The 23245-nt window shown below is 48.7% G+C and overlaps 1 protein-coding gene across 3 annotated transcripts in view; it reads right to left on the bottom strand.

Annotated features, from left to right (window-relative positions):
- The window catches only part of RUNX1T1 (RUNX1 partner transcriptional co-repressor 1), a 122241-nt gene that overhangs the window by 24798 nt on the left and 74198 nt on the right, over positions 1 to 23245 (bottom strand). For all 3 annotated transcript variants that reach the window (XM_087825266.1, XM_016209131.2, XM_016209130.2), the window contains exons 3-8: positions 22068 to 22309; positions 18062 to 18151; positions 13121 to 13302; positions 5409 to 5659; positions 1146 to 1231; positions 517 to 703 (exon numbers count right to left, since the gene is read on the bottom strand). In XM_087825266.1, coding sequence (XP_087681392.1) covers positions 517 to 703; positions 1146 to 1231; positions 5409 to 5659; positions 13121 to 13302; positions 18062 to 18151; positions 22068 to 22309 — 1038 coding nt within the window. The remainder of the gene's footprint in view (positions 1 to 516; positions 704 to 1145; positions 1232 to 5408; positions 5660 to 13120; positions 13303 to 18061; positions 18152 to 22067; positions 22310 to 23245) is intronic.

The following is a 23245-nucleotide window of genomic DNA, read 5'->3' on the forward strand; positions in this document are numbered from 1 at the left end:
AGGTGTGGCTCCGTGGCTGAGCATCGACCCGCGAACCAAGAGGTCACTGGTTCGATTCCCGGTCAGGGCACAGGCCCGGGCTGTGGGCTCCGTCCCCAGGAGGGAGCGTGCAGGAGGCAGCCGATCAATGACTCATCATTGATGTTTCTACCTCCTTCCCTCTCTCTCTAAAAATCAATAAAAACATATATATTTTTTAAAAAGTAGTGATTTTTTTTTTAAAAAAAAAAAGATTGTCTTTGAGACTGTGTCTTTAACTAAAAATCAGACAACAGCCCTCCCTGCCTGCAGGGCTCTGGGGCGCCGGGGTGCAGAGCGGCCCCCCCGAGGGCTCCGGTTCTCGCGAGGTGGCGGCAGGGTCCGAGGGCCGCGCGTGACACCCGGGCAGCTCTGAAGCTTTACCACGGGCCCAGCACCTCACCCAGGAAAGCCGCTTCGGCCTCGTGACCGCCACGCGCTCGCCAAGCTGCCCACCCTCCTGACAGACAGACAGACAGACGGCCGAGGGACCGGTACCTAGAGCCACGGGGTCGGGGGTGACGGGGCTCTGCTGCCGGGAGTGGCCGCCCTTTTTCAAGTCCTCGGCGTCGCTGTAGCGCCGGATCCAGTAGTTGAGCTCCTCGCGGTCGGCCTCCTGGCAGCGGCGCAGCACCGTGAGCGAGCGCCGCGTCTTCTCCACCATGTCCATGATGCAGTTCAGCAGCTGCGGGGGGAGCGCCGCTTTAACGCGGGGCTGCGCTCTCAGGCCGGCGGGGTCAGACCTGAGACCGAGCCCCGCGGGCGAGAGAGCTCGGCGGGAGCGAGAACAGAAGGTGGGGGCGTGAGCACGAGGGTGACACCGGGCGCCCGCCAGGGAGGCGCGGCCGCTCCAAGCCCAGGCCCCCTCTAACCGGGCGCCCCTCCCCGCAAGGCCGCTGGTCCCGTCTCAGGAGGCCCCCCGAGACCTTAGCGCGTCTCTGCCTGAGCCGCCCTGGTTCCCGCTTAGAAATCAAACCCCACCTTCGACTTCAAACCTCCTCCCTCATCTCTTCTGCCGAGGTCAGCAGGAAACGCACCGGCTTCCGGGGCCCCGCGCCCTTACTGCGCCAGGCAACCGCTCCAGCTGCGCTCAAAACGCTAAACCCGAGCAATTACCAACGTCTTACATGGTCGAGGTGCTTCCACTCCTCCGCCCACTCTCTGTCCGTCAGCCTGTGGTCGATCATCTCCTCCTGCCGGGTGCCATGCAACCCTACAAACAGAGAGGAAGGCTGAGTGGCCCCGCCGCACTCAGGGCACAGGGCACGGGGCACGCACGGGGCTCAGCAAAGGCCACGTGGGCCAGCGAGGCAGCCGGAGGCCTTTCGGGGAGGCGCTCGGCCTCAGGGTTACCCAACGCAGGCTCCCCCAGCTGAGACCGGGAGAGCCGGGGCACTCGGGGAGGCCAGCCGCTCACAGCCCGTCTTTTACGCACGAGGAAAGAGGGAGCTGGTTTTCCAGGTAACATTCCCTAAGCGAAAATAAAGGCAGCGAAGATCACTCTGCGGGGCAGGAGTGTGCTTTCCTAAAGCAAGCCCGGTGCAGTTTTCCTGTGTTTCAGCACCTTGTAAGTGAGCACGGCCCTGTTACAGAGACCACACCTCCAGGATCGCGTCAGTCTCGAAGAGGGGCTTATGTGGTCCGAAAGCCGCACTTGCCCATTCAACTTACCGAAATGTAAAAAACAGAACTAAATCGGACATCCTCTACGAAAAACGTCAATATACCAGATATAATTTTGGACAAATATCATAAATCCAAACCAAGAAACTTAGAAACCTAATCCTTAGCCCACAGCATAAGCGTATTTGCTCTTCGGCATCACAGTGAAGATGCTGCTGTGAAAAAGCAGCACATACATGCTTACCAGGTGGGTGACAACAGGGACAGACACGAGCAGTCATCAGGACGCTCATCGGAATAGAAAATAGATGTGTCTCCACAGCAGCCAAGATAGAAAGCAGCCCACGTGTCCGCTGGTAGATGAATAAAGGGGACGGGATGCACACGCGCTCACAGAGGAATATTACTCAGCAATAAAAAAGAACGCAATCTTGCCCTGGATGGACCTGCAGGGCGTTATGCTAAGGGAAATAAGTCAGACAGAGAAAGACAAATACCACAAGGTTTCGCTTATAGGTAGAATCTAAAACAAAACAAAGACAGACTGACAGAAATAGAGACCGAAGGGATGGCTACCAGAGGGGAGCGGAAGACGGTGGGGGAAGACCTGGAAGGGGAATCTTGTCAGCGTTACTGCGAGTAGTTCGCACGGTGACAGGTGATTAGCAGGGTTAGTGGGGTGATCACACTGTAAGGTATGAAAATGTCTAGTCTTTATACTGTGCACCTGAAACCAGCATAACCAGTATGAGACTGTATACCAAGCATACTTAAATTTAAAAATTAATCAATTAAAATAAACAATAAATGCCAAAACAACTTGCTGAAACACGAAGAACTTGACACAATTAAGCTGGATTTCACAATAAAACCTTTTCTTTGCATTACGGAACAAAAATTCGGTCAATGATATAAGCAAGAATAGGGTGGAAAGCTCGGAGGTGCCTGGGCCTGTGTGGCTCGTCTTCCGAAGTCACTGTGCATAGAACACCTTAAGGCTGCACTGTCACGGAAAGGCGCCGGGCTAGGGCGGATTCCCCTTTAGACAATTAAAACTGTTCTTTTTGGTTTAGGTACCCGAATAGCACATGCAGACTGGCATGTTTCGGGCTTCTTGACGCCCAGGGTCTTCCTCCGGGGGGTCTCGCGTACGAGTTAAATGCAACAGGGTAAGAGCCACCGGGTCACCCGCGGCGCTGCACGCCTGTGAAATCTGAGTGGTTCAAGTCCCTTCCAGCTGACTCGGAACCATGAGGAAGACGGGTCACGTGCCTGTTTTCAGCCAACCGTAAAAGGTGAACGACTATCAACCATGAAAAATGAACAAAGGCAGGGCACCTTTTTCTCCGGAAAAGCTAAATATGAAACACCCTGCATCCCTCCTGTCCGAGGAGATGCTTTCCGAACGTGAAAATGGTCAGTGCCACCTATTGGGAGAAATGCAGAATTGCAAATATGTTTTAATAAATCCGCACCACGGAAAAGACACCGGGGAAAAGTAGCGTTTGGTTATTGCTGTCTGTTGTGACTATCTCGAGCTGAAGTGTTTGCAAATGTGTAATTTTTGTTGACTGTTTGTTGCCTGTGTTTTAAAGGAAATGAGTCATCACAGAAGACAACCAGGGAGGGGTGAAGGCACAAGTAATGGAGACCTTGAAGGGCCAAGAACCCCAGAGATTTCGGAAGTTTCAATGCTCAGCTGACTAAACAAATCATGATACGGGCTCTAACACGGGGACTGGGATTAATGCGAAACACGGTGTCTGTGGCTAATGGGATTCCAACATTTGTGGAGCAGTATTAGGCTTCATCTCATTTTTTTTTTTTTTAAAAATACAAGTATATTAGAAACATGCCTGAGCCCAAGTACTTGGAAAAATATAGGGCTCATGGGCTGTTCCTGAACTCTGAAGGTCACTTGTTAGAATCAAATCTTTAAAAGGAAAACATAAAAACAACTCAAAATTTTACATTTTATGAATTTCTCTATTTCAGATACTTAAATATTTCATCAGCCCACGTTTTTTATTTATATTCATAGTACCACGGAGACGTGCTACGGGACAGTAGCTCCTAAGCCGTAAGGAGCCGAAGGTGTCCTTTGTGGGAAGTTTGACACTAATGTGGAGCCTTAACTGGTTCTTATGCTTTAGAAGATTTTAGCTAACTAGGCTAAGACTCTGAGTTTATTTAGGAACGAATGCTGCTGGGAACGTTATTTTATTAAAGGATTCTAATGAGTATATTTTTCTACGTAAAATAGGCATTTATAAGTCATGCCAGACTAAGTACATCTTTATGACAATCTTTTTATCTTCACCTGAAAATACGTTTATTGATTTTAGAGAGGGGAAGGGGGCGGAGAGAGAGAGGGAGAGAAACATCGATCGGTTGCCTCCCAGATGCACCCCAATTGGAGATCAAACGCGCAACCTAGGTATGTGCCCGGACTGGGGATCTGAAGAGCAACCTTTTGGTGTACAGGGTGACGCGCCATCCAACTGAGCCGCCTGGCCAGGGCTATGACAATTTTTGTATTTTCATTTGTCACTCATACATCACGACTTTATTTTATTTTAACACATTCTAAACCCTGCCAGACTTTAAGGATGATTTAATAGTTACACATATTTATAGAGATAGGTACTCTTGGTTTTATAAGCTGATATAATTAAAAAATAAGAAACACTGTCTGAAAAAGAATTACATGAAACCAACAGATATAATCCATCCTGGCCCACCAAATCCCCCATGTGAGGAAAATGTGTCAGCGACTCAGCTACAAGGCAAAGGGAAGTCCTGCTGGTGAGTGGCACGGACACAGGAGATGGAAAAAGAAAGGACGGGCCCAAGCCCGCCGAGTCCACCACCCCCCTCACTTTCCACGGCGCTCACTTGTCCTTCGGAAGGCAATGTCTCCTAAACGCTTCATTCCCAATAGCTTTATTCATGCGAAGGATGAACGCATGGAGGCGAATGGGACGCATATTAACCAAACCCATTCCTTCTCTGGAATGATCATCTTCGACACAAAATTTCAATACTGAATGTATTCGCCGGCAGTTTCAAGTTAAAAAGGGAAAAGTGCCGAATCATTCCTCAAAGAACACACGGTTAAGTCGCAGACGTGCTACTTCATATTTTTCGAAGATGACGTATCATGGAGACTGGAAAAATAAAAATGAATTTTAAGTCTATCGGAAATAAAAGATACAATAAAAGAAATCGATTTTAACAATATTTGTGGCAGGTGGATTGCAATTGCAATTTCTCATATTAAACAAATTAAACTAGCCCTGGCCAGTGTGGCTCAGTTGGTTGAGCACTGCCCCATGCTCCAAGGGGTCACCGGTGCCCAGGTTGCGGGCTTGGTCCCCCCCCGGTGGGGGGTGGTGTGCGGGAGGAAGTTGATCCCTCACTGAGGTCTCACTCTCTCCCTCTCCTTTACTCTCTCTCTAAAAAAATAAATTAAAACGTATTTTTAAAAAATTAGTTGAGGGCTTATATTAATTTAGATGTCCCCTTCCAAAAAAAAAAAAAAAATAATTAAACCTGCTGTCATAAGAATACAATGAACTAAGAGAAGGAAAGCGCAGCTGTGAAAGAACGTATGCACACGAACCAAGTGTCCTCATCAAGGGGCAACAGAAAGGGAGAAGGGCATCTGCACCCCGGTCGCGAACGTTACGCCCCAAGTGCAGCCGCGAAGCGGCGCCCCGGGTCTCGGGCAGCCACTGCCGTGGGCGGTGGGCGGTCCTTCGTCTTACCCATAGGTCTGCTTCTGTCCCTGAGGTCCCTGTGGCTGGGGTGTCGGTAGGAGTCCCTGTAGTGGTGGGCGATGGCCATGTCGTCCAGCCGGTAGTGCGGGGCCGGCGGCGGGGCGGGGTGCGGCAGGCCGTTGGGCTGGTAGGACAGGCCGTTGTTGGGGCTGTAGCGCTGGCCGGGGCTGATAGTGCACGGCCGCTTGCTCGGGTGCTCTGAGTGCAAAGGCTCTCGGTCAAAGCCATTTTCTTTGGTTCTGGGGAGAGAAAGAGCTTGTTTATAACGTCCTCGGAAACCAGCGGAAGCCGGCAGACTCCCGCGTCTGACCCCGTGCGAGAAGCCCAGCACCCCTCCGTGGGCCAGGTCCCCGCAGGCTCGGCCGCCCGCGCCGAGGTCGCAGGGGGCGCGGGGCCACGCAGGAGGGACCGTCCCGTCCCCAGGCGCCCTTCAGGAAACGCATTTTCGGGTGACGCGCGCGTTTAGGTCATCAACCAAAGGAAGCCCAGCCCCACTCCGCAGGTAACACTTTCACTCAAAGGCGAGCACTGGATTCCTAGCGGTTACCCCGAGACCCTGCACCCGGGAAGGTTCCAGTAGGAACAAGCCCTCGGACGGGTTCTGAACGTGCACCCGGCCCGCCCCCCGGCCCGCGCCCGCCTTTCACGTCAGAGAACCTGGGAGAGCTGCGTTGTGCAGTGCAGTGGCCACACGTGGCTGTTTACATTTAAACGTAAGTTATTTAAGATTGACTAAAGTTGAACATTCAGTTCTTCAGGGGCGGTAAGCAGCCGCGTTCAGGTGGTGGTTGTCACCCGGGGCTGGGGGCTACAGCAGTGGCCTGCGCAGATCCATCGTCACAGAAAGGACATCCCCACTGTCACAGAAAGTCCTACGGGAAAGCGCGGACCCGATGAGCTAGCACAATAAAGCAATGCGCTGCCTGGGACTCTGCCTGTAGGTGGCCACCCTTATTTTAAAAGTTGAGGAAACACATGGCCGGAGAGCACGTGTGACCTCTCTGGGGTCCTCCGGTCTCCGGGCAGGACGCCACACCTTGACTGCACTCGATGACGTGACACACGAAGCTCTGAACTTGACTTTCAGAAGTAACACGTTGTAGAAAGGAGACCTGATAACTAATCCCTCTCCTGTACTTTCAAAAAGAGACGGGCCTGAAGGAATATTTCCTGGCTGAATAGGTCTCTATTGTTAAGGACAAACTTAATATATTCAGTAAGATAGGAACAGCCCACTTCCAACTGTGACGGGCCTCGCAGCTCCCCGACGAATTTTCGATGCCGTCGCCGGCTCTCGCCACAAGACCAGCCTTCCACGGTCAGACCAGTGGTAAAACCTGCTTTCCCCGCAAAACTTCCGCGTAAGAATTCTACCCAGTCACCGCGGCTACAGTTCTGCACGCCTTGCCGAGTTCACGTTGGCAATGACAGCCCAGGGGCCTGAGGACATTTTCCCTACTTTCCTGGCTTCCAGGATAGTCCGCCTGATGGCACTAGTAGCAGCTGACTCCACAAGGGAGCTCACTGGGGCCACAGGATTCCACGGCGAGCCGTCCTTCGTATCGAGTGGGGCGGATCCCCAGTGACACACCCCGGACGGGGAGAATACGGGACCAGGGACAGCAGGCACAGCACACAAGAACCTGAGGGGAGCTGCGGAGGTCCGCGGGCGGTGAGCACATGCCCGCTGCATCCTGCAGAAGGATGCACTGTCCCCGAGAGAGCAGACTGGCCGCCCTGGAAATGACCGAAGGGTGTGGTCCCTGCGGGAGTGGTGGCCAGAAGCCTCAGCGCCGCTCCCATCAGAGTCTGTGCTAAAACACCATTCGTATCAGACATAAATGTCCAGCTCAGACATTACCTAAACACTTTGCTTTAAAATAACTTTTTAAATTTGTATTTATTGTTGGCAGTATTACAGATGCCCTCTTCTTCCCCTCACCGATCCCCTCCACCCCTCTCCACCCACCCCCAGGCCTCCCCATACCATTGTCTGCGTCCATGGGTTATGCATATAAGCATATTTTTAAAAGTGAAAGGAAACATCCTAGATATCGATTTATCTTCTAAGAGTGTATCTATGCGGTTCTAATCTGTATTTCCATGTCCTGTGCATTTCTGAATAATACACTTCAACATTCAATGCCTGTTAGCAGCATAAATCAGCTGAAAAAATACGACTATTAGTAGCTATGAGCACAACGCTAACACAGCACCTACCTTACTGGCAGTGTGGTGCAGTGGAAAGAGCTCTGGACTGGGAATCGTGAGATATGAGATCTAGTCCTGGCTCTTCCACGACTAGCTGTGTGACCTTGGGCAAGCCACTTAACCTCTCTGGACCTCAGTTTGCTCATCTGTAAAATGAAAGGGTGGGATGAGGTCAGGGGTTTTCAAACTGTGCCACTGGGGGCACTGAAGGGATTCTGCGGGCAACGGGGAACTTCCCTCTAAACAACTGAGATTACATGGCCAGGGGTGCCCACTTATTATTGCCTGTTTTCACAAATCTGGGTTCTGCCTAAGGTTTCATTTTATTTATTTTTTATTGTTATTTTAAATGTATCTTTATTGTTCAAAGTATTTTAAAGGAAGAAATCTGCCGCTAAAATCAAGTCTGAAAACCACTGGACTAGATGACTTCTGAGGTCCCTCTGAGTTTGAAAACTCTGTAATTCAACTTTCTTACATTTACAACTAAATGTCACGGTTAAATGGTTATGCAGATGCAGACACACAGGGCTGATGGTCCTCGGGCCACACTGCGTCTGTGCCAACCCCTTCAGCCAACAGAGTAGCTCTTTGATGTTTGCTTTGAACAATTTATTATTTATAGCTAATTCTTGGGGCAAAAATAGCAAATATCCTCTAAATACCTTAGAGCAGCCACTGTTGCATTTCTAAATATAGAAACGTTTTTGGCCCAGTTGTGTCAAACTGCCTCAACTTACCCTTGTTCAAATATAACAACATAAAAGCTGGAAGAATTCTCACAATTTTCAGAATGTTATTTATCTTGACCCTCAGATCCGCCGTCCGGTCAGTGCTATTATGTCCATAAACCATTATTATAAAAAAAAGATATTTCCCCCTAAAACAAGGACCGTGAGTGATAACCTGAGCAGGGCTAGGTCCTGAGTCTGCCCTGTCACTTCTTTCAGGACCCCTCTGCCTTAGTAACATTTACATAAAATAGTATGACATTCAAAAAGTGAGGGAGAATAAAACAATTATTATAATATCATGACAATAGACTAACAGGACCAATCAGTCTCCTATATAAAAGGAGCAGGCACATGTTCTTTTTCTAGATTAAATTTATTTTTTAAGTGTGTGTGTGGGGGGAGTGGATATCACTACAAAGGCTGTTCTAGGGGGAGGCAAACCAGTCTAGCACAATAAACCTGAGAATGGCATAGAAAAAACGTCAAAATTCTAATATTGGTCCTGTCACAAATAAATCAGGGCTTTAGGCACTCACGTCTCCAAGCTACACGAGTGTTTCAAACAGAACACGTCCAAACTGACCTCATCTTACCCTGGCACTTCTTGTGCCATCAGTTACGCCACCTTTCCCCAGTCACCCAAGGAGAAACCTGGGCATCACTACCTCTGTCTTCTCCAAATGAAGTCCTGCTGCTGGTCCCTTCAGCATCTCTAGAACAGGCCCCTCTGCCCCGCCCCTGGGTCCCTGTACCTTGGCCCCATCACAACACTGTCCCAATCGGCCAGTATCTCCGTCAGGGCAACGCCCGAGATGCTGGTAGGGGCTCAACATTTTCAAACACTCTATTTTTTTATAGATCAGGAGGTAACAGCTCTATTTTTTTACAAGCCCCAAACATTAGTAACTTCATATTAAACATCTTTTCCCCTTTTCTTACACATGCAATTTGTTACGATTATCATAGAAAGAGCAGACACCGCATCAAGGGGGGTGGGGAGTAAAACACTCTTGTCGTTTCCAAACAATCCGGTAAAAGTTCCAGGCATGAACTGTTAAAAACGAAGTGAATTTAGATATGAATTTTACATAACACCTTTCTCTCGGTACTGAGAAAAGTGTATCTGAAACAAAATATATGACAAATCCCCCTGCCTCCTTAAAAAGAAAATCGAACACAATTTTTCATGACAGCCCACGGGGGTTCCTGCGTTTTCTCTCGTCTCAGCGGGGGTGGGGCAGGTAGACGCTGAGTGACCCGGGACCGTTCCCACGGGCCACGCGGGAAGAAACGCCGACAGTCCCTCCCTGGCTAAGCCACCACCGAGCCCGTAACCCCCCCCGCGGCGCGCCGACGCCTCGGGATCAGTGACATGCGGGCCGTGCTGACACTCCAGACACACGAACACGACGCCTGGGCCTGCGAGGATCACGGGACAGCAGGTTAGAGCCGCCCGAGCTCCCCTCTCCCGGCAAGAAGGCGGGACGCCGCGTCGCGGGCCTCCTGGAGCTGGCCACCCGCTCAGCATCAGGCTCCCGCTGTTGGCTGTCCCCCGCCTTTCGCGATCCCGGCCTGTCCACTGCGCCTCGGCCGGAGCTGCGCTCCCCTCTCTAACCTGCACGTTCGGAGCGAAGCCCCCCAGGTTTTTCTTGGTCAGTGAACCAATCGTGGCATTTTGTGCCTGGGCTGTCGAGGGCTGTTTTCACGGCTGTGTGGGTCTCCGAGGTGCATCTTCGAAAATGGTAGAAAGCAAGACAGACTCTTAAGGAAGAGACTATTTTGTATAATACTGAAAATGACTGACATTAAGTTTGACTTGACCTGCAAACCCAATACAAGCTGTTCAGAGACTCGCCACAGAGCTATTTTTAAAAGAAAGTAGAATAAATTTCACTGCTCCATACAGGGGGGAAAATGATTCTGTGGGCCTCCCCGGGGTATGCACTTCTTTGTAAATAATAATAATGCTTAAAAACCCCAACAGACATAACCAGTGACGATTACATTTGAGGAGAGAGAGAAGTTAAATTTGCCCAAATCTATGCCAAAAACACCTGACGACTGTTCAGTCGATGAAATCAGCAATTATCACAAAATTTAAGCCCCCAAGGTTGTAAACAAAATGCAGAGTGCTCTTTTGTTCACGACATGTCACGAACAAATTACCGAAATGTGTTTTCTCCTCAGGTGTCAGTTTTTCCCTCTTTCGGTGACTGATGGTTCCCAGTGTTATTACAGAAACAGATTGATCTTTTTAATGAGCCAGTTTAATAGACTCCAGCATCTCAACGTGGCTGCTCATCCATGTCAGACCATATGCACCAGCAAAACATTCGGTAAAACAAAAAAAGCTCTGCTGTCAGACAGCTCCGTACTCTATAAATTCCGTACAGTAGGTCTGGATACGCAGATAAATAACCGGAGAGGAGGAAACCGCACATGCAAACAAGAGGCAGGAAATCTATGCGAAGAAATACTAGAGAGGCCCCTATTTCCTTGGCTCTGATCAGATTCCCACAAGGTCCAAGTGTATTTACACAACATCTTCTCATTCCCTTTCCTCCTAACTCGAAGGAAACCCATTTGCCATTTTTCCCACGATAACACACCTTTCAGGGTTCCCGTTCGAAAGAAAGGCCCCATCCCGGGAGCAGGCTGGTTAATTCGACTCCAGCAGTTCATTCTGCCCGTGAGTGACCACGGGGGGGATGACACCGGGCTCTAAGCGAGTTCTTTCCACCCGGCTAAATGCCAGCAGCAGTGCGCACACGGCCCTGCCGCTCACCCAGGCGGCGGCGCCGAGTCTCGGGGCGATGCGAAGTCTCCGTATCAGCGCCGGCACTTCGCTCAGGGCTCACCCAAAGTCCAGGGGCCGGGCGCTTGCACATCTGAAACCCTGGGGAAGGCCCGGTGGGGAAACGCCCGGGAATGTGGAGAAACGAATGAAAGGAGCGTCCAGGCTGCCTGCTGTGGCGGCTTAGCAGCTAGGGATCCAGGAACACACGGGCCCATTTCCAATGCTGCCTCGAGGACCATCTCTGACTGGTCACAGCCGGCTACGCCTTTCCCTGTTCCCCTCTCCTCCACCCGAATAAACGTCCTCCTTCCCGGTTTTCCACCCCGGCTCCCCCTATTAAATTCTTTTACTACATTGGAGCTGCAGCCATAGCCTCCCATCCCGACACCTGCGCCCGGCACTGATCTCCTGCAGGGTGAACGGGGCCAGAGGGAACGCACGCCTGGGCCACCTACCCGGGGCCGCCTCGCGGTTTTTTTAGGATCAGGTGGCTGTGCCTCTCCGGCGCCCGGGTTAAGTCGTTCCCTTTTAGCTAAAGCACTAAATGCTCACAGGCGGCCTAGGAAGCCTGACCTGCAAGGATGAAAAAGCAGCGCTATGGGCAGGTCCTGCAGGAAGGCGGGGCTGCAGCCTGCCCGCAGCGAACCAGCGGTTAGCCTCTGCTGCAGGAATTTCACACGAGGAGGGGGCCCCGGGTCAGGAGGAGACCGACTCCGGAGGTTGTAGCATAAAAACTACAGGCGCTGTATGCGGACGGGCTCGCTTTTAGTAACATTCCAGTTTGCAAAGCGGCGGATTCACGTAAGGGCAGCTGATGCCGTCACGGGAAGATGCCCCCGAGCAGCTCCCAGGACAGAAGCTTCTGTGACTCTGGAGCGTGACTGTGGCCGAGAGTCCCCTCAGCGGCCCTTACGGTCCTGCCCGTGGAAGAGAGAGTGCAGCAGAGAAAGAAAACAAAGCACACGACGGAGGAGTTTGAGAGCAGCGGATTCCCCATCGCTCACAAACACTGAAATGCTGCTAATCAGACCCTGCCTCCCTGTATTAGCAGCTGATTACACACGAGGAGGATGCCTTAAGGAAAATTATTTTAATAAGGTACACGGGCAATTTCATGTACGTGCCTCGTTCGGCAACTACTCCGCGAGGTTTAATAAAGAAGGGATTTACTTTACGTTTCCTAGAATTCTCATTATGAGAGCAGAGTGCCTGATGGGACGAACACTGGCCGGTCGGTAACAGTTTGCAGCAAAAATGCCACTTGTTACCTCTTTGATTTATCTCTTATCTTCACTCGGTTCGCCGAGCTTCCCAGAAGTCTTCTCTTGGATCACATAAAAGAAAATTAAACAGCCACTGAGTCACACACAAAGGCCAGCTTTCAAAACCACCGTGTTTCAAGAAGACCTGGAACGGCAAATCTCTTAACACTGAAGAGCAAAATATGGGGTTAAATTATATAAAAAATGACCATTTTAATACTGTGCATCTAAGAACCACTAGCGGCAGTTAGCATATTCGAATGTTATTCATCTTCACCTTTTGACTTTATTTTTAAAAATATTTTATTGAGTTTTAGAGAGGGAGGGAGGAAGTGGGGAGAGAGGGAGAGAGACACGATTTGTGGCTCCACTTACTGGTGCAGCATTGGCTGATTCTTGCATGTGCCCTGACCGGGGATCGAACCCCCAACCTTGGCGTATCAGGATGACGCTCTAACCGACTGAGCCCCCAGCCAGGGCCTCCACCTTTTACTCCGATACGATAAGCAACCAAGATTACCCTGCACAAAAGCCCGACACAGGGCGGAGGCTCCCCATCTGTAACTGCCCAGGCCGGAGCGCGTCCCCAAGGTGGACACCTGAGCGCTCTGCTATTCGGAGGGGCGGGGCGAGCGGCGCCGACGCCCCACGGAGCCTGCCCCGCGGCACGGGCACAGGGCGCGGGCTCGCGCTCACCTGTCTGGGGTGCGCCTCTTCCCGCTCTCGTTCACGTCGAGAAGCAGCTCCGAGGAGTCCACGGGGGAGGTGGTGCTGGCGTCCAGCAGCAGCTGCTCGTGCTGAGCCAGGTACTGCGCGGGGTTCTGCTTGGCCAGCCTGGCGCAGTGCAGGAGCTCGCGCTGCAGCAGGGGCAGGTTCGCCTGCGGGCGGGACGGGACAGGGGGACAGGGTGAGCCCAGCCCGCCCTTCACACGCGGCAGAGTGCGCAGCTCCCGACCAAGCCCGTCCCCGACCGTCTGCCGCAGGCCTGATTCCCAGGCACGCGCCTCAGCGCTGGGCCACGAGGGCAGCCTTTCCCCGAGCCCGGGCGGCCCCGAGCGCCAGGCCTCCGACCTTTGTAAGCCACCTCGCCTCTCCTGCTTCCAGGACCACTGGGGACACTGGGATTGGCGATTATTTATTTACTTATTTATGTTTCTATTGATTTCAGAGAGAGGAAGGGAGAGGGAGCGAGAGAGAAACATCAATGATGAGAGTCATTGCTCGGCTGCCTCCTGCACACCTCGTACTGGGGATCGAGCCCAAAACCCCTAATGTGCCCTGACCGGGAACCGAACCATGACCTCCTGGTTCACAGCCCGATGGTCAACCACTGAGCCACACGAGCTGGGCGGCACTTTTTTATTTTCAAGGCCCTTCATACTTGCATATAATATAATAAGCGCTACAGGATACAGGGTTCCAGCTCCATCCATAAGCCACTTTTGTTTACTCCCCACGGAGGACAAGGGGGTTTGTGAAATACATACACACTCCAAATATTTCCAAAATCGGCTTCCTGAGGCATTCATTTTTGCCTCTAGTAACTTGCCCAGGTAAAACAGGCTCATCCTATGAAATGTTTCTGGTTACTACTCACTTCAAATAAAAAAAAAAGAGAGATGAATGTAGATAATGTCTTTAGTAACCATCAGACTAGTGGTGTACGTACGGCCCTGAGTTTGGTGAGAGCCCAGGTGGAATTCATGCAGAAAGGGGACTATGCAAGTCATCTACAAAAATAACCTTCCTCTTTTTCACCCCTATTCTAAAAATTACACACAGTTTAACAGAAGGGGTCCTGTGTGCCCAGCATTGGAAAAGGACTCTCGGGGCGTGCGTGTCGGTGCACAATGCTGGCACCTCAAACGCAATGGGAGGGGAGGAGGCAATTTCACACCTAGTGGGGCGTCAAAATGAAAACGGGATTTTACTCTAAAAAGGTAACTTACTCTGACCTGACAAACCCAGGCTGCTGTTGCCTTTTCTCGCTTTTCTTTTGTATTCTTTTGGGGAATGGGGGAAGCAGAGCGAAGGCGCTTGTCCCCCACAGCACCGCACTCTCCAAATTCAAGGGAAGATCAATAATATAAACTACCTTGCAACCCAAGGATTTTATTTGTAGGAACAAGATACCGTGTCCATGAATTAACCCGTCGGGTTGAAAAGCACTTCTGAACACAGGAGGTGCCAGGTGCCCTACTCTTTGGGGCGTCTAGGGTCCCAGGGGCAGGACTTGCAACTCAAATCCATTTTCTGAGATATTAATCAAGAAATATACTCAAAGCATATTTCTGCACAAGGTATAAAATACTAGGGTATGTGCTAAAGATAAGACCATCCCGCAGACTGTAGCCAGGAAAATCACTTCCTGCACAAGGACCGGGCCACAAATAAGCCCTTGCGGTTCATCCAGAGGATCACATGGGTAAAAAACCTATTTTCAAATGTTTTTTAAACTTTCCTTTGTCCTCGGTAGTGAAGGCAGATCTCAGATACTGTATGCCATCCGTAAGTCATAAAATAGCAATTCCGTGGGAACTTTTAAAAAGTTTTAGGAATCATTCTGAAGTATATCAGTAAGACTTAAATCATCCAAAACAATATGCCACAACCCTCTCTACTCGGGGCTCTTGCAAAGGATTCCAAGGATTAAAAAATAAATAAAAATAGTAGACAAGAAATGGTTTAATAAAGAGACAAAAAAACCCACCAAAAAATCCCACAGTATCTTCAGAGCTCCATTAACAAAGCATGAGATTCAGAATCATGAGAAGGGGGAAATCCACCCTGTTTCAGGATCTATTTCGCATCACCTTCAGCACCCTTATCAAGAAGGGGCGCCTGGGGTACCGTGAACCCCACGTCCCGTGGACACTGCAAGCGGGACTGTAGATGCGGCTGGGACCGCAGGGACAGGCCCTGTTTGAACAGACAGAGGCCTTTCCAGAGAGCAGATTCCTTCTGCGGGGAATGCTGGCAGAATGGGCCCAAGCAGGCGAGCACGGTTTTGCCAGCTCAGAGAGACACATTCCTGACTGATCGTCAGGAGAACTGACTCACGGGCTGGACATGTTGTGTGCAGATGTGTTTTGGCAGAGCATTCCCTGGCTCCCCTCCAGAAACAGCCTTAACATAGTCAGTACGAAAGTTGATTTTAAAGATACATAAAATAGTAATCCCGAAGACAAGTTATAAAGTACACATCTATTTGGCTATGTGTTATAGATAATAAGTTCTTCGTTTCAGGATCAAATACGTTTTTTGCAAAGGAGACTGTTAAATAATGGATGTGGCTACAGAATAAATAAACTATTTTAACTGGTGCCTAAAAATCAAGATGCTTCTAAGAAAAGATGCTGCATCGATGGCTGTTTTCACTAAAAAGCTTTCTTTAATCTACATTTTGGTGGGATTCCTAACTGCATGTTTAATACAGTCTCTGTCACACAGCTGAGTGATTAACAGTAAACAGGGGTGCCTCCAGTTTAAAATTTAAATGTATGGATGGAACAAGACAACAGGCTTTTCCGCAGCGCTCAGTTTAATTTAGTGATTCCATAAACATCTTCTTTCAATTTAAAAAATATGGTAATACAAAGCCATTTTGTTTGCTCTAATTCTGGTGCCAGATTAGGTAATTAGAATGGTGTCTAATATCCTTCCAGTAAATGTTTCTCCATAAATGCAAAATGGAACCGAGGGTCTGAGGGTTACATTAGCTTAATGAAAACAAGACTTTAATGCATATTGTTAGAGCAATGTTTGAATGCACTTATTAAGGCCCGAGTTCCCACAACCATATGGTTTTTGTCATTAATGTCTCCTTTGAGAAAAAGCACTAAAATTAGAAAAAAAAAAAAAAAAAAGTTTTATCTTTGTTTCCAATGATCCCAACTAAATGATATGGTAACCATATGGCGTGCAGCCGCGATAGGAGAACACGGGAGTGTCCTTGTATGCTTTAAAAAATTTTTTGGCTGCCAACTTGACCCCAAAAGGAGCCCTTCCCCCCCTTTTCGTTCCTTATTTTCTTGCAAGCAAAGAAACTGGTGGTATTTGCACAGGAAATGGCATTCAGATGATGGAATCTTTACAGAAAACAACTCTCTCCGAAAACCAACGACTCGAGACTCAGCGGACGTGCTCAAAAACAATTTTAAGAATATACGGTCGTAGTAGAAGCCGTTTTGGAGGGAAACGCTAATCCCTCAGACCTGTACCCTTAAATGCACAATATAGGAAAGACTGAAACGACCGCAACTAAAATCTGGGTTTCCATATAAAAATATCTAACTTAACGGTTTGTAAACATCCTCGGGACAGATCTCATTTCACTGCAGCGAGAACAGCAGCGGGGACGGCTCCCCCTCCATGAAGCTGTGAAGCTGGGCTCGGTTCAGAGAAGCCTTCCTAGGCGCTTGGACAGTGGCTTGAACCGTATGTGTCTGATTTAAAAAAATAAAAACATAAAGATAGAATTTCACACCGGACTCTGGCCTGTTCTATTTCTGGTGTCTCCCAAATACAGAGTCCTAGAGAGCAAAAGGAAGGGAAGTACCCCTGGCAGAGCAGGCTCCCTGGAGTGCTCGTTTTGAAAGGGCCCTTTAAAGGTGAGGGCAGCCAGGCCACTGTGGCTCAGCGGCTGAGCATCGACCTAGGAACCAGGAGACTGAGGTTCGATTCCCCTTCAGGGCACATGCCCGGGCTGTGGGCTCGGTTCCCAGCAGGAGGCAGCCGATCAATGACTCTCATCATTGATGTTTCTCTCTCTCTCTCCCTCTCCCTTCCTCTCTCTGGCATCAATTAAAAAAAAAAAAAAAAAGACTGTTTAAAAAAAAAACAACCAAAAAAGGTGAAGGCCATGCGTCTTTCGCATTAATCAATCTGCAAGGCCCGCTCTTCGCATAAAAATGGGTTTGCCCTTCCACGTTGTTCCCTGACAAGCCACGGTGCCCAAGCAGCACACACGATTTGCTTTTCTATCAAAACTATCAATCCTTTTCGTATCCATCAGTGAATCAACCGCCTGCTGTATCAAATAAAAAATGCCCCTTCTTTCTCTTGTGAACTCTTTTTATGTTTTCCAGTAGCTCAGTGGAAGAGGCGGCAGCTGGAGGAAGTGAGAACCACAAAACTGAGAATGAAAAACTGCTTCTAACCCCACACCCCAAACAACACTCGGACGGACAGACCCTGGCGCGGTCGCTGACTCCCAGTTTCTTCCCTGGCAAAGGGATGAGGGTCTGCTCTTTCTCCTTCGTTAGGTCATCGCAAAAATAAATTAGACGGATTACCAAAAAAAACTCTGAAAAACTAAAAAGCACAACCAATCTTCTGTTCATTCTAAAGACAAGCAAATGTAAAATAGAACTCAAAGGACCAAAAAACAAACAAAACCTTTATTCAGAGGTATTTCTCAACTCTCCTCCCAACTTAACTATTCAAAACATTCTGTAGGAGAATTTCAAGACTACTTCGGAAGTGATCGTAACACCATATATTCAGATAGTTTTCACCCAGTAAACTAAGTAAAAGCCCCCTTACATTTCTGACCCCCCCACACTCCTAAAAAGAAACACCGCTGTGACCCAGCCACGATACAGCCTGAGATACTTTCCAGACCAGTGAGCCATGTACCTTCAGAAACGGGATGACAAATGGTCGCAGAGGGAAGTTAGTAGCTTCTTGCAGTTTGGAGTGAAATTCTTCAATTGTCAAAGTAGAGTTCTGGGGAAGAAAATATGTGTTATAGACAAACACTGAGACTAAGAGCTCCCAATACTGTTCAAACACAGCATGGTGACCAGCAGACACCCGTAACGAAAGCAGTATTTTCAATATAATACCCTTCGGCTTGGTAAAAAATATCGCATAATTCATTGTGTCACCCACCTCTACAAATAACATCTGAGAATGAAAGACAATAAACATGGTGCTCTGAGAATAATGGGCATAGTTTAGTTAGAGAGGTCCCCGCAGTTATGAAGGACCTTTGAATGCTACCTTTGTGGAAAGCGAACACATCTGGGTGTATTTAAAATCACCACTGATCACACAGCGGGCAAAAGGCAAGTGTCAGAATCTCAATTCATCCCACATGTCAGGTCTGTATTGCTGATGGTGGAAATACTCTCCTGTCCTTCCATCTTACATGTTTTTGTTTTTTAAATATGTCTATTGATTTCAGAGAGAGGAAGGGAGAGGGAGAGGGAGAGAAACATCCATAATGAGAGAGTCATTGATCGGCTGCCTCCTGCACACCCCCGACTGGGGATGGAGCCCACAACCCGGGCATGTGCCCTGACCAGGAATTGAACCTCGATCTCCTGGATCCTAGGTCAATGCTCAACCACTGAGCCACGCCGGCCGGGCCCGTCTTACATTCTTTCCTGTCTGCCAAAGCATCTCTGCTCAGAACGCACCAGTAGCGTGTTACACTATTGAAGTCAGAGGAGTTTGAGCCTCCTCGGGTTTGCAGAGTCTTATAGAGGGTGAAGAAATCCCCCAGTTATCACAGATATTTCATTTAGCGTAGGGGCAACGCTCATCGCTCAACCAGAAAGAGACTACAAAGTGACCCAAATTCACTCCTAACCTACCCCATATAAACAAGCCCAAGGGCCTCAGGGTTTGTATCCTGCAGTGGGTAATGTGTACTGATAAAAGCATCTACTCAACAGTCAGTCAACCTATTGTAAAGGTGCTGAGTAAATTAACTATGTTTGGTTCATTTGCCTTGGTCTCCAGGCAGGATCGCAACTGTAAACTACAGTCGGAGCTCCAAGCCTTCAGTTATCCCCATGCCTGACAAAATTGGGGGCTTTGTGACCTAACAGATTTAGAATGTTGTTCCCCACTTTTCTGTGCAGTTCCTTTTTCTTTTATGATAAAGTATGGGGTACCAAGTTCTAAGCTTTCTATACGCCCAAATTAAAAACATATTATCATGAATCTATGAATAAACACTAGGTTCCTACCTGTGATAATAGAGGCCAGGGAGTCCTTTTATAAAAATCTTTTATTTCTTTTTTTTCAGTTAATAAATACTTTTACATTTTTAATTAATTAAATTTATTGGGATGACATATATAGATTTAAGTGTAGATTTCCATGATACATGACCTGTGCATTGCATTGTGTGCCTGACAGCCAAAGCCAAGTCATCTTCCATGACCATATATTTGGCCACCTTTACCTTTTTCACTGCTCCCCCATTTTGTTTCTGTGGCTCATTTTCAAAAGCCTCACTGGTCATGTTTTGCACATTAAAACAGTTACTAATATTCTTAACTCCGTCTAAATGCCAGCATAAAGAGATTCATCATGATTTACTACCTGAGTGCCAATCACAGGCCTGTCACTACCATTCGAGTGGCCTTGTGCATTTTACTCCTGCAAACCTCAGTTTCCCTACATATAAAATGTGTATAAAACTCACTATCTCAAAGGATGGCCCCAAGACTTGAATAAAACAGCATGTATTCAATGCTCAAAACAAAATCCATCATCTATTCATTCCCTCACTTGACCTATGCTCACAGCCTGCCTATTAAGTACAGAGCACTATTAATGAATGTTTCCCCCAACTTATCTCTGTAGGCTTTTCAGATACATAAATATATTTTAAAAGCATTGCCATCAAAAGTATGCCACCAAATTTTTCCACATTTAAAGTTATGGAAACTACTGTTAAAGACATACCAAATTTATAAAGCAGTTGTCAAACGAAGTTTTTACTCATAGTCACCATTTTCTTAAGACAATTACTGCTTTGAATTTACTCTGTGGTCCTTCGGTCTAATTTATTTAGGTGTTGAAAAGCCTGTTATGCAAAACCCAAGGATGAATAAAATGGAAAGATAAGGGACTGACAAAGGTAACTACAGCTGCTGAAATCCTTCTGTCAGTGTCACCTCCCTGTCCTGCAGGGGTACAAGGTGAGGGTGATGGATGGCGGCGAACGTGAGGCTTTTGTTCTTAGAGCGCAGAGCAGGCGAGGCAACACTGAAAGCTGAACTGCAGAATCTCTGTCAACGTGAGATGCTGCGATTCGAAGCACGTCTCCTGCGCCAGACTCCCAGCCAGACTTCTCATTCTGGGACTTCTTTGACAGAACACAACTGGTATGTCTCTGCCCTTGATAAATCCAAGTAATAAAAATAAATGGTCTATTTCAAGGAACAGGAGACTGCTGCCTATCACCCGAATCTCAGTCCCCCCATAAGCCCGGATAATAAAAGAAGAGAATATGTGACTCATAACTTCTCCGTGACTCGGTTCGCTATGCGAAAACCACCTTCCTCAATGAAAATCCTTCCTGTATATATGGAATCATGTAAACGCAAAAGGGATTCGGGGCCCTAAAAACTGATATATGTTCTCATTCCTAGTGTGACAGTGTATAGAATATACTGTAATGTTCCCAAATCAACACTTCTGTCCTCAAACTAATCACTTAAGTAACTCTGCCTACAACAAAGAAGTGCTTCTATCCAAAGACCAACCAGTGGTTGCAGGGGTTGAGGGAGATCAAGTTGGGGTGTTACTGTTTTATGGGTACAGAGGTTCAGTTTAGGGTGATGAAAAAGTTCTGGAGATGGATGGTGGTGATGGGTACACAACAGTGAATGTACTTGATGCCACTGAACTGAATGTTCACTCAGAAATAGTTAAAATGGTAAGTTCTATGTTACATAGATCTCACCACAATAAACAATTTTTAATGTTATTAGCCCTAAAAATGAGAACACATAAAAGAAGAATGTATCTGTTATAAATTCTAATTCAGCCTGGTTGGTGTGACTTAGTGGTTGAGCGTTAACCTGTAGAACCAGGAGATCGCAGTTTGATTCCTGGGCAGGGCACATGCTCAGGTTTCAGGCTCGACCCATGGTAGGGGGCGTGCAGGAGGCAGCCGATCAATGACTCTCTCATCATTGATGTTTCTATATCCTCTCTCCCTTCCTCTCTCTGAAATCAATAAAGACATATTTTAAAATAATAATAATAAAAAAATTCTAATTCATCTAGGCCAATAAAAGTCCCCCAAAGCAACTAAGTTAAAAGAGCACCCACTTAGATTGACTCATTAACGTCCCAGAAACATTCTGTCATTGCTGAAAGCACTAGCGAGGCCAGGGGGACATACTCATTTAATTTTATACACACGTGCACATTTGTGGCTGACTAAACAATACATTCACATAGCCGTGTCTTTATTAGTCCAACAGCAACAGCAACCATGGTGGGGGTCAGCACACAATGCAGATTTAAAAAAAAAAAATTTATGTGTCTTTATTGATTTCAGAGAGAGGGAGGGAGAGGGGGAGAGAGCGAAACATCAATGATGAGAGTCATCTATCGGCCGCCTCCTGCACGCCCCCTGCTGGGGATCGAGCCCGCAACCCTGGCCTGGGCCCTGACCGGGAATCGAACTGTGACCTCCTGGATCCTAGGTCGACGCTCAACCCGAGCCCTGCCTGGGCCACGGCGCAGAGTTTAAGGCCTGTCACGGAACCACAGGCTTGGGTGCAACCTCCAGCAGTAAGAACTAGGAGAAGGAAGCTCCTGGGGGGAAGGAGGGTGCACCCGGGGCTCCGCCCTCGCGCCCCCCGACCCCAGGGGGCGGCGGGCCCCTGCTTACCACCAGGCCCAGGACGAGGGTGCGCACCCGCTCGCCGATCTCGGGCGAGATGTCGTTGCCGAACTGCTGCAGCGTGGTGAGGAAGCGCTTGAGCTTGCTGAGCTGCCGGGCGCCGCAGGCCGGGGGCAGCTGCTGGTTGGCCAGCGACGAGGAGCTGGACGACGAGGGCCCGTTGCTGAAGCCGCTGGGCGGCGAGGGCGCGCCGTTCAAGGCCGTGGGCGAGTGGCTCGTGCCGTTCGTCACTGCCGGGGGCACAAAATCAGACAGAGGAAAATCAACCCACGGGAAGGGCCCGGGACAGCCGCAGCCGCCTTCCCTTCCCTGCAAGCCGGGCGAATCTGGCCGTTTAAAAACCGTTGCGTACAATGTTGTATTCGTCGCGGGCGCACAACCCGGCGACTGGACAGTCAGGCGCCTTACAAAGCGATCGCCCCGAAAATCCAGTGCCCGCCCGACGCCACTCGGGGTCATGATGGTATCACTGACTATATTCCCTATGTTATAACTGAAGCATAAAGGAATTATTTAAAGTTAGAAAAGCAACAGTGCTGCTGGAGCTTTCTGGTAAAATGCTTTGACGTCACAGGCTGGGGCACGGTCTCACTAGATGGGCCCACGCCTCCCGCTGCCTGGGGTGTCCCGCACAGAAGCCGGTTACCAACGGCCCGGGCGGCGACACAGCAGCCCTGCCTCCCCTGCGCACATCTGCCCACCACCTGAAACACTTCAAACAGAGCACACAACGCTCGGATGTCAGCCTTTTGTCACCAGCTTCCATCAGTGCGGCAGGGCTATTCCTCTCCGAGCCGCTCCCCTCGAGAAAGTGTACATTTGGTGGAGACTAAATTTATCGCTGAACATTTTTAATCATGTTTTATACACACAACTGACAGCTATGTTTATAAAGATCGGACTTTCAAGCTTCAACCTCATACCACCCAATTAGAAGGCTATTTTCTCCCCCTCACGTTTCTTAACCACTTCTTTAGGGAAAAATACACATTTTATGTAAGAAGCCAATATGGATACGGTAATCACCAAGGATGTGACGTCAAGAAACTCACAGGGCACATCGCTATCCCATTCATAACAGTTGGTGGAAATTCGGTAAATTCATTTCTGATAATATTTATTTGGACATCAAGATGAGAATCCGTAACTAGAAGGCTAGAAAGATC

This window comes from Miniopterus natalensis, chromosome 16 (assembly GCF_054644295.1).
Source record: "Miniopterus natalensis isolate mMinNat1 chromosome 16, mMinNat1.hap1, whole genome shotgun sequence".
Lineage (NCBI taxonomy): Eukaryota > Metazoa > Chordata > Mammalia > Chiroptera > Miniopteridae > Miniopterus > Miniopterus natalensis.